The 19,981-nt window shown below is 41.8% G+C and overlaps 2 protein-coding genes across 4 annotated transcripts in view; one reads left to right on the forward strand and one right to left on the reverse strand.

Moving 5' to 3' along the window:
* LOC133109952 (basement membrane-specific heparan sulfate proteoglycan core protein-like) overlaps positions 1 to 6,381 on the forward strand; it is a 96,989-nt gene extending 90,608 nt beyond the window's left edge. For 2 of the 3 annotated variants that reach the window (XM_061219736.1, XM_061219737.1), the window contains 8 exons: positions 653 to 775; positions 1,684 to 1,759; positions 2,061 to 2,139; positions 3,068 to 3,109; positions 3,823 to 3,893; positions 4,183 to 4,266; positions 4,961 to 5,064; positions 5,460 to 6,381. In XM_061219736.1, coding sequence (XP_061075720.1) covers positions 653 to 775; positions 1,684 to 1,759; positions 2,061 to 2,139; positions 3,068 to 3,109; positions 3,823 to 3,893; positions 4,183 to 4,266; positions 4,961 to 5,064; positions 5,460 to 5,632 — 752 coding nt within the window. In that variant the 3' untranslated portion in view covers positions 5,633 to 6,381. The remainder of the gene's footprint in view (positions 1 to 652; positions 776 to 1,683; positions 1,760 to 2,060; positions 2,140 to 3,067; positions 3,110 to 3,822; positions 3,894 to 4,182; positions 4,267 to 4,960; positions 5,065 to 5,459) is intronic. The other variant, XM_061219738.1, reaches the window with a different exon arrangement.
* Positions 6,382 to 11,615: 5,234 nt separating this feature from the next.
* On the reverse strand, positions 11,616 to 18,692 carry ldlrad2 (low density lipoprotein receptor class A domain containing 2). The gene is made up of 6 exons (XM_061219575.1): positions 18,568 to 18,692; positions 16,329 to 16,549; positions 16,028 to 16,235; positions 15,539 to 15,688; positions 14,802 to 14,927; positions 11,616 to 13,552 (listed from the first exon to the last, which is right to left on the reverse strand). The coding sequence occupies exons 1-6, from the start codon at positions 18,656 to 18,658 to the stop codon at positions 13,293 to 13,295; spliced, it is 1,056 nt and encodes a 351-aa protein (XP_061075559.1). The 5' UTR covers positions 18,659 to 18,692; the 3' UTR covers positions 11,616 to 13,292.
* Between the last annotated feature and the right edge of the window lie 1,289 nt (positions 18,693 to 19,981).

Consider the following 19,981-nt stretch of genomic DNA (forward strand, 5'->3'; position numbering starts at 1 on the left):
GCTTTGTCTGCTGCTCTTTCATGTGATATGTTCCTGTTCTTAAACGCTTCATTTATCTCAGCTGCTGATTGAAAGGAAATCACAAAAACCTGCAGTGACTGCAGCCCACCCGGACTGGAGTTTGAGACCCCTGCCTGGGTATAATTCTCAAGTAATTTCTCACAATACATTACAGTCGAGTGAAAAAGGTTACATCAGCTCCGGAGTAGGGGTTTGGCCAGCAGGGGGCAGTATTAAACAGTGTTCAGGACCCTTAACCTGTAAACAAAATACATTTTTAATTAAATCCTGGGTGGAATGACACTTCTAATCCTTTTAAGCTGATCTGAGAAAAATGTAATGAAATGTAAAAAGAACAGGAGCGGCTGAATGGTGTCTCAGCCTGACTGTGTGTGTTGTGCTCATGTCTCGGTGTGACTGTGTGTGTTGCGCTCATGTCTCGGTGTGACTGTGTGTGTTGTGTCTCGGTGTGATTGTGTGTGTTGTGCTCATGTCTCGGTGTGACTGTGTGTTGTGTGTGTGTTGTGCTCATGTCTCGGTGTGACTGTGTGTGTTGCGCTCATGTCTCGGTGTGACTGTGTGTGTTGTGTCTCGGTGTGATTGTGTGTGTTGTGCTCATGTCTCGGTGTGACTGTGTGTTGCGCTCACTCAGGGGAGCGCTGTGAGGTGGTGAAGGACTCCTGTCAGCACAGTGCCCAGTGTCTGAACGGGGGCAGCTGCTCCAGCCAGCGCTGTGTGTGTGCCCCTGGGTACACCGGCCTCTTCTGCGAGAGCGGTGAGTCAGCCTGCCCATCTCCTGTCCTGTGAACTTTGCCCTTTGCTCTGTCCCTCCTGCCAATGATGATTCTCAGCTGCACAGGGGGAAATGGGCTAAAAATCTGAGTTGTGGGTTCAACTCCTCCTTGAGTTGGGCTGCTTCAGCACATATTGAGCCGAATGAAGGATAATACGTCACATACAAAAGCTGTGCCCTGTAAGGTCTCTATAATGGACTTCCTGTTTTGCCGTACTGTAAAGAGAGAGAGAGAGAGAGAGAGAAAGAGAGAAAGAGAGAGAGAGAGGCCCTTTCTCCACTACTTTAACAGTCACATTCTGTCACACAGGGTATTCTCCCAGCTTCTCTCAGACCGTGTGGGATTGGGAGGGCAGTGGGGGGAATGGTACAGTATCCAATCAGCTTGCCCGATGCCCAAAACTAACTGAGTGAGGTGGGGTGTGGATGGGGGTGTGCGGGAGCATTAGTACCCAGACCCCCAGCCTGTTTGACACGACATATGTAAAAACGTATGCAGTATGTGTGTGTTCATAACCGGTGATTGGCAGTCTCTTGTTCTGTGACTGCTTGTGTTGGTAGAAAGGGGACCTTTTAAATGTTAGTATTTGCATGTGGAAATGTCTGGTGTGACTGATATAAGGATCACACCAACACTGTACTGTTTGTGACATTGTAACATTGTAGTTCAAAGGCAGTGAAAATGATAACAAGCCAAAACCCATAATGTGTTAAATAAAGGATAAGGAATAAGGGAAAAGAAAACTATAATAGAATTTGGGCATGTTTTCAACAACCTTAATCCAGAGATGAGTTGTAGTGTCGGATATCAGCCACCAGAGGGAGCGCGGGTCAGAGATGACAGACAGATAGAAGCGGAGCAGTCCTAACATGTCCCTTCCGCTTTTCAGATTCCCCAGCTCAGTATGCTGCATATTTCCATGATGATGGGTACTTGACTCTGCCAAAGCCAATCTTTCCCAGAAGGTGAGCTGTGCGTATATTTGCTGTGTCAGCATGTCTCTGCTAGTAGCTAATAGTCAGTATAATTTTGTTCATAGATCAGTGCATTTTTAAAGCTTCTAATATCTTGATGTCCAATGGTAAAATGGTGAAATGCTATGATGCATGGAGGGTATGCCAAATATATATAGATGTGTTTGAAATTAAGCTTTTTTTAATATGTATTTGAGTGGGGCTAGGTACCGAATTCTCTCGAAGCGATTGAACTCAACAGAGATGCCATGATTCTGTGCTTTGGGAGCTGAAGTGGCTGGTTGTGTTTCAGCTCACCGGATGCCCCTGAGACCATGGAGCTGGAGATCCGCACCGTCTCCTCAGAGGGCCTGGTCCTGTGGCAGGGGGTGGTAGGTCCAGGGCCCAGAGAACCTTCCAGATCACTCTAAACTCTCCTCTAATATCCATTCTCAAACCAAATCAAATCAATTCATGTTTTTCCCTATTCATAATTCTTAACAACCTGTCAAACAACAGGAAGCAAATGTGTGTTAATACACTTAAGTAAACACACATATTTTTCTTGGAACAAAACTGACAACACTTGATAGCCTGTGGACTTGTTTTTCCCCTTTTCAGGGGAAAATCTCAATCTCATCCTGGAAGGCCACTGGGCCTGTTAGTTTTGATGTATTCCTGCACTTACATGTTTAATGTCTTAAATCACAGATTGGCTGATTGGTTAAAGATTCTGTACACCCATAAATTGGCTTCTGATTGAAAGGAAAGTAAAAAACCAGGAGAGAATGTGACCCTCCAGGACTGGAGTTTGAGACCCCTTATGTGGTGGTAATCCCAGCAGCTGTGGGACTTGGTCATTTGTGTCCTGCCATAGCTGCCTATGGCTCCTGGTTATAGTCTGCCTCGAAGAGAGCAGAGGCCCAATCCCATGATGCTTCAGCTTTACTGCCCACTTTCAACCATCACCATTATTAACTGAGCCAATCAGGGACTTTAACAAGCCATTGTAAATCCTGCATGTTTCTATCATATGAGCCCTGTTATACAAAACTAACTGATACTGTGTATGATTACAAAACTGATATCAATTGTTAACTTAACAATGAAAGCTACAGTTATCATGTAAACAAACCTAATTCTGGTTCTCATCATCTGTGAATAATCACTCTGGGTCTATTGTTTAATAAGTATTTAATGACACGCCTAATAACATGTTGCCTGCCCTGCATGCCAGAAGCACTAGGGGGCATGCGACAAACGAAGCGCACGTTTGCCTGGTCTGCTCTGCCACACTAACCCCGCCTCCCTCTTCCCCAGGAGCCGACTGGGGCTTTTCGCAAGCTGCATGCTAGACACAAGGTACCCACTCCCAGCCCATTAACAGAGAGACAGCAGCCCCCGTCATTCTTACAGCCACACATCTGTCTCTCCTCTCCCCGCACTGTCCCGGGACTCCTTTACAGGAAACAGAAAAGAGGGGTCACTCACCCTATCCCGCCCCGCCCCCCCCGGTAACCGCCCAGAAGCATTATCCAAACGGATCCCGGTCGCTCAGCCCTCGGATTTGAGGAATGTCTTCTTTTAACTTTCCCACCGTCCCTGCGTGCAGTCCCCCCGGTACTCCATTTAGGAAAATGGCTCAACTCGAGTTGAGCACTCCCCGATGTGTCACCAATAGATCTTGGTGGGGCGCTTTCAAGTGAGACGAGCCATTGTGCGGTTCTGACGAATGCCCTGATGTTTGTCTCATAGATCTCAGCCCAGCTCTGTTTTCAGTGAGTTTGAGCATTGTGAAACGTCCCAACCAGCCTTCTAATGATCTTTTCTGGTCTTTGAGGAGTTCTGTCCGCTCATTTGTTACCCTGCTGGCTGAAATTGCACGTCTGTTTTCTCCACTGCTGAATGTCCACAGTTGACTGAATGGTTGATATGCATGCACACAGCAGTAATGACTTTTTTCTCAAAATTATTAATCAATGTAATGGATAGTTGATCGTCAGAGGTGATGAAAAGGACTTTACAAAATGGCGGCCTTTCCTGCATGTTTACATTTTTTACGTTGGTATTTCCAGGAACTTGGAGATCAAGGAAAAGGCAAAGACTTTATTAGCCTTGGCTTAAAAAATGGACATCTTGTTTTCAGGTAAGTCACAAGCAGCTGTTTTGTAATTGTTGTTTGACTGTAGCCTTCGTATGGGCTTTCAGAATTGGCTTACTGTCAGTATTGCCCCTGTGCAGTTTAGATAGTCTTCATATTATCGAGTAGGTCGAGTGGTTAGATGCGCTTTCTATGTAGTATGCTCAAGACACTAAGCCTGATGCACAGATGTATTATAATGCACACAAACAAATTCTCATGAGTGTTATTTTCTTGTTGACCGACCGTGTCTGTTTTTTAACAGTCACAAGCCTGTCTAATTATGTGTCAACAGTTATCAGCTGGGCAGTGGAGAGGCAGAGATCATCTCTAAAGAGCCTATTAATGATGGAAACTGGCACAAGCTAACTGCAGTGAGGTACGGTATGGAATCACAGCCATAATGAGACATGCATCTGTTGTTTTATAACCAATATTTTATCTATGGGATCATTTTAATTCTGGTGGGGTCTGCTAGGGGGCCCGTCCGGGATGTATCCCGACTGTGCCAGTGTGGATTATGGCCGGTAAACTTTGCAGGCTGAAGCATAATAGGCAGTATCATCACCCTGGGTTAGGAAGGACACCCGTATGTCCTTCTGTTGAGCTGCATGTGAAGGTTCCTCCCCCAACTGGTGTCTGTGTGAGCCTGACCTGCGAGCTGTAGTGTGGTGAAATCTGGTGCTTCTGAGGGGAGCACTGTATGTGCCTGCCTGCGCTCCAAATGAAGCGCTCACAGTCCCGTAATGGACACCTACAGTGGGCATTCCAAATTGGGCAAAAAAAGGGGGGGGGACAATAAAAAGGACATATGTTTGAGTGTAATTAATTTTGATAGCCAAAATGTTCACTTGGTTTGTACTGTATGTGAATTGAGGACATGTTACATTGCAGGTTTCAGGGATACAGTGAAATGTATGAATGATATTTACAAGGATAACTTTAATAGGCATTGCATTTGGAGTGCCCCATGTAGGGTCAGCCTACTGTTGAGTACAAAATGTTGTTCTAAGAAATGTCTTAAGTGGCACATTGAACAGAAGGCATACGTTCCTGCATTTGAATCCGGACAGGACTGGTAAACAAGGCTACCTCCAGGTTGACGGAGGAGCCCCCAGAAAAGGACAGTCACAGGGTAGAATGATCATGGTGGATACCAAAGGCAACATATTCCTGGGTGAGTCTGTGCCTGAATCTCTGGCCCTGGAATAAACTGTCTCTGTTTTGTTCTCTGCACATCCTACTGTTGCTATATATCACTCCTAGAACAGTTCTAGAACACTGACATACAAAACATTCCAAAAAAACATACTCTTCAAAGGGTATTTTTGATTTAGCAATGTAATTAACTATTCATAACCCACCCTTCAGTCTGATTGGCACATATTCTATGGTCACTCTAAGGGCAAGGGCAACAGCAGCAGTGTCCTGTTCCTGGTTGAATGACTGTGTTTCCATGTAATTACTTAAAATGAATCTGTCCGGTAAGGGGTATTTTGCTGAATATGTAGTGTAGAGTGTGACTGTACTGAGGTTGTCATGGTAACTGAAACACTCTGTTGTGGGTGTAAGGCGGGGCTCCGGACATGACTGCATTGACGGGCGGAAAGTTCTCCTCCGGGATCACCGGCTGCGTGAAGAACCTGGTGCTGACGAACGCACGGCCGGGGAAACGGCCCTTCAGGCCCCTCGACCTGAGGGCCCATGCAGAGGACGGCATCAACGTGGAGCGCTGCTTGTCGTAGATTCAACTAACACAACTACAAACACACACACACACAGAGCTGTGTGTCATAGACAGGAACCACAAACTACAAACACACACACACACAGAGCTGTGTGTCATAGACAGGAACCACAAACTACAAACACACACACACAGAGCTGTGTGTCATAGACAGGAACCACAAACTACAAACACACACACACACACAGAGCTGTGTGTCATAGACAGGAACCACAAACTACAAACACACACAGAGCTGTGTGTCGTAGACAGGAACCACAAACTACAAACACACACAGAGCTGTGTTGTAGACAGGAACTACAAACACACACACAGAGCTGTGTGTCGTAGACAGGAACCACAAACTACAAACACACACACACACACAGCTGTGTGTCATAGGCAGGAACCAGAGTCTTGATATTCAACTAACAGCTACAAATACACACACACACATACAGACTGGCACTCACACAAACACAATGACAGGATAATGGTGCTCAGTTCTTACAAACTGTTACCAAAAGCAAAGCATTGTCGCTCCTTGGTGCTGCATAAATACAAAACTGTTGAAAACATTCTATTAGCCATTTTTCACAAATCTATTTCTAATGAAGGACTCTTACTAATTTCAGTCTACATTCTCCCTGCAGTAGCATTTAACTATGAAGAAAAAGTAGGCCTTTTACAGTGGTGTAGATCTGGAATTGAAGATGCTTTTAGCACTGACTCTTATTTATGCACACACACACACACACACAATATTAGTGGAGGGGCGGGCGTGCGGGCGGGGGGGGAGATAAACTAACCATATCCTGTTCTTCTTTAGTTCTAATGATGCTTTTGTGGTCTAGGTGTGTTAATACTTGAAGTTTAGACCTTCTCCCACTTTCATCTCTCTTGGTGTTTTCTTTCCCAAAACCATTTCGGTCACATCCGCAGTCACAGCAGGGTATCAGATCTCAGGTGAAGAGCATGTCTAAAGCTCTTCCTTTTAAAAACCAATTTGTTTTGCTCTTTTTGCTTTGTTTTTTTTTAAAGGTAATTGCTCTTCCTTCAATATTTCTAATATGATAAAACTCCATGACCAACTGAGTTAATGTCAGAAAAAGTAACTTTTTTATGGTGTTGTCTGTAAACTGTTTAACCTTTCTCCCCTTCTCCCCCAATGTGGAATTAAGCTATAATTTTATCACCAAAACCCATGTGAAATTTAACTCATGTTCTGTATGATTAAGTGATCATAGCTGCCATTAGCTACTGTATGGAAAAGCCTCTGTGTCACCCTGTTGTTAAGAGATTCATATAGTTATTTTAAGTGGATCTCAAAGACCGATAGAAGATGTAAAATATGTTGTTTTTTAAGAACAAAGTTTAAAACTATTTCTTACAAAATTCTAATTTTCTTATCACAAATAACTTATTTTGTTTTTCCTCACGTAGTCACTACATTCTCTTCTTTAAATAAACAGACTGGACGTGTCTTTTTATCTGTGTAATTTTATATGAGTTAGAAGCTCCTCAGTGAGAAGCTTGTTGTATCTCTTCATCCAGACTCAACCATCCCTGTCCCAGAAGCCACCTCTCACGTTCAGGTCACTTGTTCCACCTCCGTGTTTCACAGTTTCACCTCAGCTGCTGAATAAGACTGTTCCTGTGTATCATACGGCCTGGTCACTTCAGTGGGGTCACGGTGGATGTGCATGAGTCACCATCTATGAAATCTAGGCAGCCAAGCACAGTGACGAATGTAGGATTTTGTCGAAGGGGGGGGGGGGGACCAAGAACCAGTCAGGAGTGGCTCTTTAGAAGTGAATTAATCAGAAAAAAAACAGCGTTGAAAGTTGGCTTACAGTGCATTGTATTGAATAACTGTTTTGCATGGATAGGACAACATATACGTTAGGCATGCTCAGCAAAGCTATATAATACCACTAATAGCATTCATAATGTAAGTTATAGAGCCTTTTCTAACTGTTAAAGGTCCCTACAGTGCTCTGATCCAATGGCTTTTAGCATTGTCATATTGACAGTGTTCAATAGTATTGGGAGGGGGCACCAGGGGTGGCCAATCTTATTGCAGGAGGGCCTGGTGCCACCTCTTTCTCCTCACCTAGAGCAATGGGTGGCACCTTCTCAAATGCACCACTGACCCATAACAATATGCTCCAGGAGCAAGATCCCCCTGGTCTTCAGACCTCAATGATGTGGCAGGTCACTCGGGGTTCACCTGCTTTTATGAGCATTAGGCTTCTATTCAGTCTGAGCGCTTTGTCCTTAGTGTGCAGTGTGCATCGTGGTTAATGGAGCCTGCTGCTTCATCTCCAGTCTAACCTAGACACTATTAGTTCAGAAATATGTTTGTTCATTTTGTATTTTTTTGCATTTAATTCTTATGATTGTTGCGTTCTGGTGTGATTCTGCTACTTTGGAGCTACTTAAAGGTACAATAGGTTTTTGATGTTAAAACATTGTTACAAGACCATTGTAAATCCCTTCTTATCATTGAAAAAGGCTCACTGACATGTTTGCTCACCCTCTGCCTGTGTTTATAGTCCTTAAATTTGGGTTTCAAAGTGTACATTTGTCAGGCCGTCACTCTGTATCAAAACATTGTACAGCTGTACAACAATTCAAGCTCATTGGTTGAAAATTGGTTCTAACTGCCACAGCCAATGGCGTGGGGGCTTATTCAGATTGTTTGTGTAGCTGCACAAATTGCACTCCAGAGCAGCGATCATTGAAACTCTGTATACTGCTTATTATCCAAGCGAAGACTACCGTAACTCCTCAAATTCTGTCCGGGATTCTATTTGAAGACGGGCCTCGGATAATAGCCGGGGGTGTGGTCGATTCGGACAAATAAAGGCCGGCCCCCAAATACAAGCCGGGGTAATATTGCCTACCAGTAGGGCTATCAGTCCATGAGCACTAGAAGACATTGTTTCGATTTAACTCAATGAAATAAAAGAGTTCTTCTTCATATTTTATATTGTTGGTTTGTTTAATACTGTTGCCAATGAAAAGTTGTCCTACACCATGGGTCTCCAACACGTTGCTCTCAAGCTACCAGTCGCTTGCCGCCCCCTTCTGAGTAGCTTGCCAAAGGCTGAAGCAGTATACATTTAAACACAATTGTTTAAATGTAAATCAGGCAAAATTCTAAATTAACTCAATTTATGCTACTTGGCTACGCAATAAGGTTTCCATGTATTTACAGCACAGCGCACGTTCAATGAATGAATGAAAGCGGCTGCCTTGGCTCGCAATAAACAGACGGGTGGAAATCCAGACACTCTTTCAACTACATAAAGCTTAACAGTGAACCATCAAATACCCCCCAGATTTCAGTGCCCATCAATCCCAACATTTAGCAATAGATCAAACAGTCCAAAAGTCAATTAAGTCCCAAACCAAAGCGAAAATCTTTTGATAGCCTACCGGTATGCTGCTCCAAACTAAACGTATGTCTCACAATAAAACGCACTTTAGGAAAAAAGATCCTTAAGAATAAAATTCTATAACAGAAGCCTAATAAAAAATAAAGGCCTGCCTCGAATACAAGCCTGCCCCAAATAAAGGCCTGTGCAGCCTAAGTAAATAAAAGACCCCGGCCACAATTTGAGGATTTACGGTACATATCTAATTATAAAACCATACCAGTTTGTTAGTGGCAGCAACAAGCAAATTTTCTGTCATTAGCTTGACAAATTTACAAATATCCACTTACGATAAGATATTGGCAATACGAACATGGAAGCAATTGCACAAGCGTTGTGCTTCAGGTGGATATTTGTAAATTCGGGAAGCTAACTAGTAATACCTAATTTGCTTGTTACTGATAGCAAACTGTTATTTTTTTCTAACTAGATAAGCAATAGCATACAGTTTCAGTGATCATTTGTCTGGAGTGCAATTTGGGCAGCTACTAGTTCCTTTTATCTCTTTATGTGTTCAATCATCCGTAACCTTTATTTATATCAAACTAGTAAAGTAACAGTTGCATTGTTTGTGGTGGACTATCATATCTTGGTTATATAGCCATCTAGTTAAGTAGCCAAATAACTTGCTTGCTCACAATATAGTTGGTTAGCTAAAGTGAAAACTTAAAAAAGACAAAAAATATCAATAGTGTGTCGCGCACCAAAGTAAAAATTTCTGTTCGCTGAACATTTTCTTACGAGAACACTACGAAAAGACGGCAGACTCTGTTCTATGGCTCTGTTGCGTTTGTCACTGTCAGCTTTCCAAAACAGTGCATGAGAGCAATGAACTGTATGATAACGCTTTATATTACGTGTTATATTCATAGATTGTGGGAAGCTTAAACAGTGTTGTGGTTTAAGGTTGGTTGTTGTTGCATTCCCTCTCTTGACCGTTAGGAGTCTAAAATCACCTATTGTACCTTTAATACGTTTACTCTTTTACCCCAGTTGCCCCAGTATGGATCCTTCATAATTCGCTTGAGTGGGGGTCAATGGGGACAGACTATTATTTCTGAAAAGGACAGGTATTTCTGAAAAGGAAAGCGGTCAGTCTGAAAAGTCAAGATAATTTAAGAGAGTGGCCATAGCCCTTTTGAAGACTCGATATACTGACCATGTTGGAAAATGTTGGATTGGCCACAGTAGAGTGATTGTTGTTTGGTTATTAGTTTTGTTCTCACTTCTTTTTGCTTTCAGTTTTATTTTTCACTCCCATGTTGTGTCCTGACTGAACCTCATTTCAGCCCTGGCTGAATAACACAAAATGACACCACTTTGGGGGTGGGAGCCATTTAAAATACCAGACCGCGCATCTGAGCATGTGCATATAATTTTTTTTATTGTATAACAGGTACAGTATATGCTACAAATTATTGACCGGTCCAGACAGTAGATGCAGATATCCGTATTCTGTATTTTTAAAACAAGAACTTGTGCACACCTCACACACACCGGAAAATACCACAAACATTCCGTAAGGTGTAACAGTGCAATCCACTGTGGGGCACAATGCCTTATCAGTCACATAGATGATTATTAAGTGCATCAATAATCAAATATATAAATGACTAAATTATTGGAATACTTCATTACTGTATATTTTAGAGGAGATCCTTTTTGCTAAAAAGGTTTTCATTGTATTTGTGTTGGGCTATGAATGAAAATCAAAAACAGGCAAAGAAATTAATGGCTGGTGGTATTTGAAACTGCATACTCGCATACGGTTTTGAACTATCTAAGCTAATGCCCTTTTGAACTCTTGGGTTCAGATATGTGTTGTGTAAGACTGTCCTCCTGACAAATGCTAGTTCTAATTTCTGTACCTTTTTTTCCTCTAATTCCGAAGGACTCACCATACCCCCTGTGTCACTTCATTAAACCGGGCGTGAGCTATTTTTAATCTTGTGGGTGCTTTTCTTTTTCCCTTTTTCTCTGAACTGGAGCCTTTGTGCTCAATTTCACACTTTACTCAGAAGGGGGTATGATGTAACATGATGTAACAAGGCATGTTATGTAGGCTAGATGGACTTATGAATCTTTGTCAAAGCAAATCTCAATGCATAACGACACTTACAGTCTTTATACTTATGCGTGTGCTCATTTGATCAACCTTGGAACAAACTGCTTCACCAGGGTTACTGTACCCAACTTGTGCCAGAGGTACAGCCTATTTAACCAAACACCTCCTGTTTTCAAACATTTACTGTCTGTTTATATATAACTTAGAAATTGATTTTCAAAGAATGACCCAGGTGCATTGTATGTGATCCTTGCTTGTCACAATGATATTTGTGCATTGTCTAAAAGCCAGGGATTAAATTGTCCAAAATCCATATATTCTACTATGCTGAAACATACACTACAAGGGGTATTCAAGAAAATAGTAGAGTATTTTTTTAAATATTTTGTCAACCAAGACGCATGTCAAAAAATGAAAATATCGAAGAGGTCTATTTTATGTCGAAGAGGTCTATTCATGTTCAGTGTTATCCTCTATTCACCACTGGAAACAATAGGATTTGAAAATATATTTATTATATATTCTGTTACAGTAAAACCAGGCCCTTCATTGCTGCTGTTTATGTTTTTGAATTCTGAAATTAGGTTAATTACAGTAAACCCATTTGTTTTTCTCATTCAGTAAATAAAAGGCATGTGAAATCATTTTTACCTTACATCTAACCAATCAGAGTTCACTCAAATTAACCCAATGATCGGTATATGCCCAACATACTGATTGGTCCTTAGTATCAAGTAGGCAAAGCATCGTGAACAGAATGAGAAGAAAGAGAATAATAAGTAATCCAAAGTAAGAGAATAACATCATCTAAGGAATAATACCGCCCTACTTTAAAGACATTTTCGAGCAGGTAATTTAGGTAGTTTCAACATTCTTTTTTTCATTTAATATATTACACATTAACAACAAATTGTTGATATTATACATCCAGCAAATGTATCATTTAGATGGAATTTCTTTCAGCTGCAGAATAGATTGACTGAATCAATCCCCAAGACTCAAAAGCCATAATCCCCTTGCTCTTATGTCTCAAATCTAAATCTAAATGCAATTTAACAAACATACCAGATGCTTTTCCTGTGCATCTGATTGCTACAATTATACAGTACTGTACATACAAGGACTGTGCTATCATTTATCAAAACAGCAATTTATTTTCAGCAAAAGGCTTTGGATGCTGCTCATATTCAGTCTAGACTCATGACAATATGGTCATACATTTTATGGATAACAATACAAAGGTAGCAAGTCATAGGAATATAAGACATTACCACTGTAACATTGCCTCTCAGTCGTTACATTACAGGAAAGGTAATATTTAAGGGGCCTCTGAGCTCATTTGTAGGGAGAGGATTGGGAGAAGATTTCGCATTTTTGATAGAGCTCATTTTTGGCAAATTGTAAATATCTGGTATGTGACAATCACAATGGGGATTATCTTGGCGAATGGTGTCCACACTTATTGCTGATTTGGTATTCAGTTGCAGGACATATGTCACAGGGTGACAGAGGTGGAAAGTCCAGGGGCCAGAAACTAAAAGACCTGCCATGCGTTTCTTTCACCTATGAACCCAGCCACCTTATTTTGCTCATTATTTCTATCTCCTGGCTGAAGAATTGTGCTAATTGGCAAATCCAGATGACTAGAACATAATTCTGGGGAGGATTTTACTTTTTGACCTCTGGACTTCCCCCCTCTGCTGGGTGATGAGAAGAGAGTAGAGGAGTAACCATGAGTGATGTTCACCTCTCACATTTCTGTAATCATCTCAGGAATGGAACCTTCAGCTGGATGTTTGCATGGTGGGAGAAATAATGGAGGATAGTGTCCTTTTGTATCTATTTCTGATATTCGAGCACCCTGTTTCCGCTGCTAATCTTACGTGAATCTGAATCCAACAGTTTGTGACTCAATCTGATCTGTTACTCTACGCAATCTCAATCTATTCAACTCTTTACTTATTCTCAACGTCTTATTGGACAGAGTCCAGTCAGTTGTGTGGTTCCTCGTTCTTCTGCTTCCCGTAGGTTTACAAAAGGACATGAAACAAAAAAGAAAATGGTATCCCATGTTCGGCAAAGAACACACATAGCTCCAAAGAGGGAGTCCTACCCAGGTTTGCACATTTGCCCAGGGGTGAGGCCAGTCTGGGTTTGGCGCTCAGGGTGGGGGCTACACAGCCATGGGGGTCGCTGTGTTGGTACCCTGGGGCGTGACCTTGCCTGGGCGGGGCTCCTTGCCGGGACGGGAGCAGCTGCGGGTGCAGAACTGGCAGGAGGCACAGGCCGAATTGCAGCAGGGCAGGAAGCGGCACACGCTGACCCTCCACAGGAACCAGCCCGGTGACCAGCAACACCAGCACAGCACCAGCATCCCCGCCAGCACCCCCAGCAGGATGTACAGGCCCAGCAGGGAAATGTAGTTCTGAGAGTCTGGGGAGACACAAGAAACTACAATCACCACAAGGTACGTGTCCCAGCAGGGGTCTGAAACTCCAATGCTGGAGGGTCACTCTGGTTTTTGTGTTCCTGCACTCAAGTGCTTGATTGTCAAGTCATTGATTGGCTAAAGAGTCTGCACACCTTGTTCTCGAGGTCCAAACTGGCTGCTGACTAAAAGGAAATCACAAAAGCCAGCAGAGAGGGTGGCCCTCCAACGGATTTTGAGACCCATGTGTTAAAGGAATGCCCAGCATGATCACGTATCAAATACTCAAAGCAAGTTTGAAGGCTACTGACCACAAAACTTTAATATAAATCTTCAAACGTGACATTACAAGTCAACCCCATAAATTGAATACAGCACACTTTGGCCAACACATTTCAATGGATAAGTCTGTGTCTAATGAGCATTACATTTGTCAATAGTGTCAATAATTTGGGTAAACAAAAATCTTTTACTTTCTGGAAAAGGTTATGTGAATGTGTTGTAAAGAGCTCCACACAATTGCTTTCTTATCCTGTATGTAAGATACAAAATTACAAGTGAAATATAGATAATGACAAGCACAACTCCTCCTCATATCCACAGAAATTTGAACTGAACTGAACCTGTTTTCTGGTTGTTTTTTCCATCGCAGTGGGGGTCTATTGGCTTGGCAGAGGCCATGTCCATCTACGGCTATCTTTCAAACGCAGTGTCCATTTGCACTGTCCCTGGACACTGACAACAGAGCGGTGCAGTCAAAGGGTCATCCTTTCCCCCCCGCCATCAATCAGGAGCTAATGGCAGGAGGCCCAGCGGCTGCCGTTTATCCTGTTTGCTCTCTCCTTAATTTTATGCCCCCACTTTTCTCCATAATTTGTACTCATACTTTGGGTTCAGGCTTTGATTGCTCTCCATGCATTGCTTTTGAGGCAGATGTTTACCTTAAACCAAATGAAAACGGTAAAGTGATGGGTGCCGCTTTCAGCTGAAGCAGCAGCCTTTTGTTCTCACCCAAACAATGGCAGTACCAAATGTGGCCAGCAGTCACGCACAGAGGTACGCAATACAGGGCCATGGTACAGGGTGGCCCAACCCTGTTCCTGGAGAGCTACCAACTGGTTGCTTTTCACTCCAACCCTGACAAAGCACACCTAATTCAATAGCGACAGATCTCATTGAGTTGATAATTAGTAGAATTTGTGCCAAATTAGGGTTGTTCTGCCATGTTCTAGCATCTGAGAAGCAGAGACTAACCTGGCACAAAATCTGGTCTATCTGGAGTCCCACAGCTATTGGTAGACCGAGATAAAGTGGGCGGGTTCAAGATGGGTGAAGGGGGCGTAACCCTTGGATGCCTGGCCCTTGCTGTGGAGGACTGGCCTTTAAAACAAAAAACAATTAAGCTCATTAACAACATTTAATTAAGTGTGTTAATAACATGTGGTAGTAACATTTAATTAACATTTAAGTGTGGTAATAACATGTAATTAACAATTAAGTGTGGTAACACCATCTAATTAACATTTAAGTGTGGTAATACCATTTAATTAACATTTAAGTGCATTAATAACATTTAATTAGCATTTGTTTGTTAAGTAAGGGATAATACCCTATGAATGAGTCAGTTATTAAGAAATTATTTCCTCAAAACTGTCTCGTTCATAGGGTATTATTTTGCTTGTACCAAGGCTAGTTCAGTTATTTTTCAGTGCCATAGTATAAAAATATTTCATTAACATTTAAGTTTGTTAGTAAGTTTCAAGTGACAGTCCCGTTATTAAGTGTTCTCCATTATCTACAGGTTTAGAAACTTATAGAAATTGCATCTCAGGTCATGTTTTTAATAAATTAATAGTAATAAAACTGCTCTGCTCTGGATACTCTTTTATAAAACTGTGGCTTTGGTCCAGTACTCTACTATTACAATTCAAAGGCCTGTGAGTTGTGAGTTTAGGTGGGTGTATAATATATGTCTACTGGCCCTGAATAACCTTTGCAATCCGCAGGTGGGCGGTCTGCCTGGTCGCTGCCATCTCCACAGTTATCGATTCCATGATCATCGCACACCAGACTCGCAGGAATGCACTTCCCATTTTCACAAGTGAAATACGGTTTACTCCTGCATTCTGATTGGTTGAACCCTGAGGGGGTAAGAATGGGAGAGAAAATAATATATCAAGCAAAACCTGGTGGTCTATAATGGCTAAAATTAAAAATATAGGTGACACTCCTAACATTAGACTACACTACATTACTGAGCAACACACAAAAAATGTAAATGTATCAGTTCTATTATTAGGCCACTAATGCCGTATAATGACAGAATACAGTAAATACACCAAGTGAAAATGGTTCTGCACAAAATGGATTCAAACAAACGTACCCCCCGTTACGTTAATTCTACAGCAGTTATCACACAACATGCTAAATGTTAAACTCCACAGTGAAAAAAACAGGGTGAGAAAACCCCAGTCCCTCACCCAGCCTAAAAGATGTAAAATGGCCCATGAAGTCCACCCTGGGCTGGGTACCTCTGGTCATCAGCCGCAGGGTGAGATAGTTTCCTGTGGACAGGATGGGCCTGGGAATGCTCTTCCCGCACAGCGACGGCCCAAGCAGAGGGGCCGTCTTGTCCTTTCCGTCGTAGAACTGGATGAAAGACCCGGCGTGGCAGGGGTCCCCAGCCCCCTGCCAGTATCCGGGCGTGGGATCCAGATGGATCCCAGGTTTCGGGGGGTCCGGCAGGGAGAGGTTCCGCCAGGCATCCGGGGACATCGGGGCGGGGCTCAGCAGGGGCTGGCTGAGGGGGGTCACCCTCAGCAGGCTGTACACCAGGAAGAAGCGGAAATGGAACTGCACCTTGTCCCTGGGGGTGGCCGCCTGCATCGTGAGGTGGCAGTCCGTCCCTATGGTGACAAAGTAGTACTTGCGGGTATCCCGGTGGGAGTTGACGATCATGCCGTCGTCTCGGACGGTCTGGCCGCAGAAGTCTACAAGGTTGACTGAGAGGAACACAGTGCTGATGAGGTGATTGGAGAAAACTTTTTTTTTTTATGTGGATACTTATGGGTACATCACTAAGCGCATCTTTACAGCCACATGGTATCCTCTTTATTGTTTCTCATCAACCTTCATGAATCTAAAAAGCATTTTCTGTAAATTAAGAGCATTTTGTTGATGCTTTATTATTCCCAAATTATAACTACAGATATTTGTGTTTTTAAGAAAAGCTCAGAATGTGTTAATGTGAGCTTGTTGCCTTTTCTCCAGCATGCCCCCATTTGGGCTCCTACCAAATAATAGGAAGATTTATGCCCCCTTGAACATTTATTAGCTCCGTTTCCCAGGGTGACCTGCAAATCCCTTAGTGCAGCCTTGTTGGCGTGTCCAAAGAAAACCTGTATTTGGTGGAAGCTATCCATCCTTCAAACATTCAGCAAACATGTTTCGGTGTTTTCCGAAATTTGGACAACACAAGAACATGGCGCCCCACGATAAACGGGATTACTGAATAGCACCGTGCCGAATCAGGAATGGATCCAGAGTCCAGTAAATACGCCCGATACAGAAACCGAGTTAGATAGGAGAACTACGGCAGAAAAGGAAAAGAATGCGCCTTTGAAGGGCAAAGAAACTGCACATAGATCTTGGTGTTGTTTTGTTGTCAATGAGTCACTCTAAGCCAACATCCAATCCGCGCCACGCAAGAACCTCCGGAGATTCCATGGGAACACGATTAGAAGCAACATTTAACACTCACCGACCCCTTTTCTGCAAACGTGTCGCACGCTCTGACGAGTGAGGGGCAAACATGGCACAAATTGGTTTATTAAGTGCGGGAGAACGTGCATGTTTATACTGTAGCCTATATGTGAAAATGGGACGTGAAATTGATGGCATTAGCCTACTGATCACTACATTTTACAGTATATTATACCACCAGATAGCAACTTCTTGGGATGTGGAAATATGAATATGCCTATATTTGAGCTAATTCAATTAGTTCACTTAATGCGCTCCAGTTCTAGATTAATGATATATTTGGAGATGTGCTGTGCGCTTACCATATCGATAAAAAAACTACTGTATACTTGTAATTCTATCGAACAGTCATATGTCTTTTTGTAATGTTGAACTAAGAAATATCCGTGGACCGAATAAATAGCGTAAAAATTAAACGATTAAACTTATACTACGCCTCTGCCCAGATAAACACGAAATGCTCTATCTAACAGGTCTACATTTTGACCAAATAATAGTCCCTAGATGGTCATTTGTAAATGTGTGTATTTATTATTGGGTTATATCGTCATACATATATTTCAGGCATTTTAATAAAATCTTTAAAAAAATAAAAAACCTGGTGCTTTGGGTAAGCTGCACAGATAGATGAGTATGATTATTATTATTATTCATACAAAAAATATATTATTATTATTATTATTATTATTATTATTATTATTATTATTATTATTGGTATTGGTATTATTATCACAATACACATCGCATTATTATAAACATTCCGTAGGCCTAATGCTCTTTTTTAAGCATACCTAAAAATAAGGCAGTCCTATGCCATTTGAGGTACGGTGTATGTATAGTGCAATATAATGTATCACATTATTACTGATTGGGAAATTATTTATATTTTAGAAACAATAACTAAAAAGGAAAACTGTATTATAATAGGCTAAATGTTTAAATGTGTCCTTCAATAGTTTCCCTACTCTTAAAAGAAACGGTGCCTTGTGCCTTGTTTCCTTCGATTTTGAACTTCGATTCCAATTTATTTTAGAAGAATAGTTACCAATTAAGTATAGAGCCATAATATAAACGTTTTATAACTGTGAAGTAAAGACGAACTCTTGTCGAAACAAAAGCACTAAGTTGCCGTCAGGATTGCCAAGAGCAATAAATAAATTACGTACACAAGGCGCAACGTCAGGCTAATTGCAACAAGTGGCAAGAGGATGTTTAAACGGTGGAGTAAATCTTAAAAACTGAACTTCCATTTTCTTACCTGTCTCAATGGCATTGCTTGTCAGTGTCATGAAATTAAGTAGAACAAACAGTTTTGAATGTTTTTGTAGGTTCTTCCTCGCGTTTGCCATCTCGGCATTCCAAAGGGCGCCTAGACTATTCCGAAGGAACGGTCTGTCCCCCTGCGTCTTAGGTCTGTAGCAGCTGTGTCTTTTCGATTCTGAAGTTCTGCGCAATGGACAACGTAATCATTTCGCAAATATACTATGAAGACTACTTGCAGTCATTGCGCCCTGACAAGAAAGCTGCACTTATAAAGGTTGACTGAGGAAAAATTCCCTTTAATGTTTCCGATGCCTTTTTGAGAATGACTCTTCATCATCGTGGCTTTTGTGGCTGTGAAGCATCTCATTGTTTAATCCCTGTGTGTCCTAGGATTTCCATGACAACGCCTCCAATTTAATGGGTCAAAAGAAGCTACCGGGTTGGACCCCCCTCCAAAATCCGCCCTGTCCTTTATCCGGTACTTTACTCGAAGGGGGATGTGAAAATGGAACAATAGACAGGCAGTTTTGCCGTTTGTTACACGTTTCATGTAAACGTTTCCATGATCGTTTTACAAACCGTTGAAAATCTTTCGTGAAACGATCAAGGAGGTATAAACCTCCCTGGGAACAATCAGCACCCGTCATATTAACAGAGAGGAATCTTAAGCTTTTACCATTCGGATACGAATTCCAATAAAAAGGAAAAGCATAAACTTTAGATTTAATTTTAAGTTTAATTCCAAGGTCATACAGAGTATCCATGAAGCGCGTTGACTTCTGTCTTGCCACGCTGAGCATTATTAAGAACTAGCAAAACCAGTGCTGTAATGTATTTACATCTGTGAACCAAATAAAAAGGCAAATTTACCTCACAATATGCGCTCAAAAATGGTTACTTAATCATATCAAAAATAAAAAAGAACATTTTATTATTAAGTGTATGGGACTTCAACTGATTATAGATAGCCTCCTTGTACCAAGTACTTAATCAGTTCACATAGGGGGCCTGTGTATGCTGATTTTCGTTCCAACCATAATTACAATCTATAACAAGCTGTTAATTTGTCTTAATTAGCTGCTTCGTGTTTCGAGGGACTGTGTAAGTCACCCACATTATGTCAGATATAGCTACGCATGCCATAAAGGATAAGATTCCCAAGTTCATATTGTGCTATATTGCAAACAATTACATAAACATAAATACATTTTACACGGAGGCTAATCAATATGCTCTTATTTAGGTTATCATTTCATTAAATTAATAATTAACACCCTTTATCATTTTCTTTGTCTGGAATTTTTTCATTATCTTCGTGATGGTTAGTCTCAGTAGGCAGTCTCAGTGACACTTTCACCAATTAGGAGCATACTGATTCAACTCAGGATATTTTGACCATTTAGCATTTT

Source organism: Conger conger, chromosome 14 (assembly GCF_963514075.1).
Source record: "Conger conger chromosome 14, fConCon1.1, whole genome shotgun sequence".
Taxonomy (NCBI): Eukaryota; Metazoa; Chordata; class Actinopteri; order Anguilliformes; family Congridae; genus Conger; species Conger conger.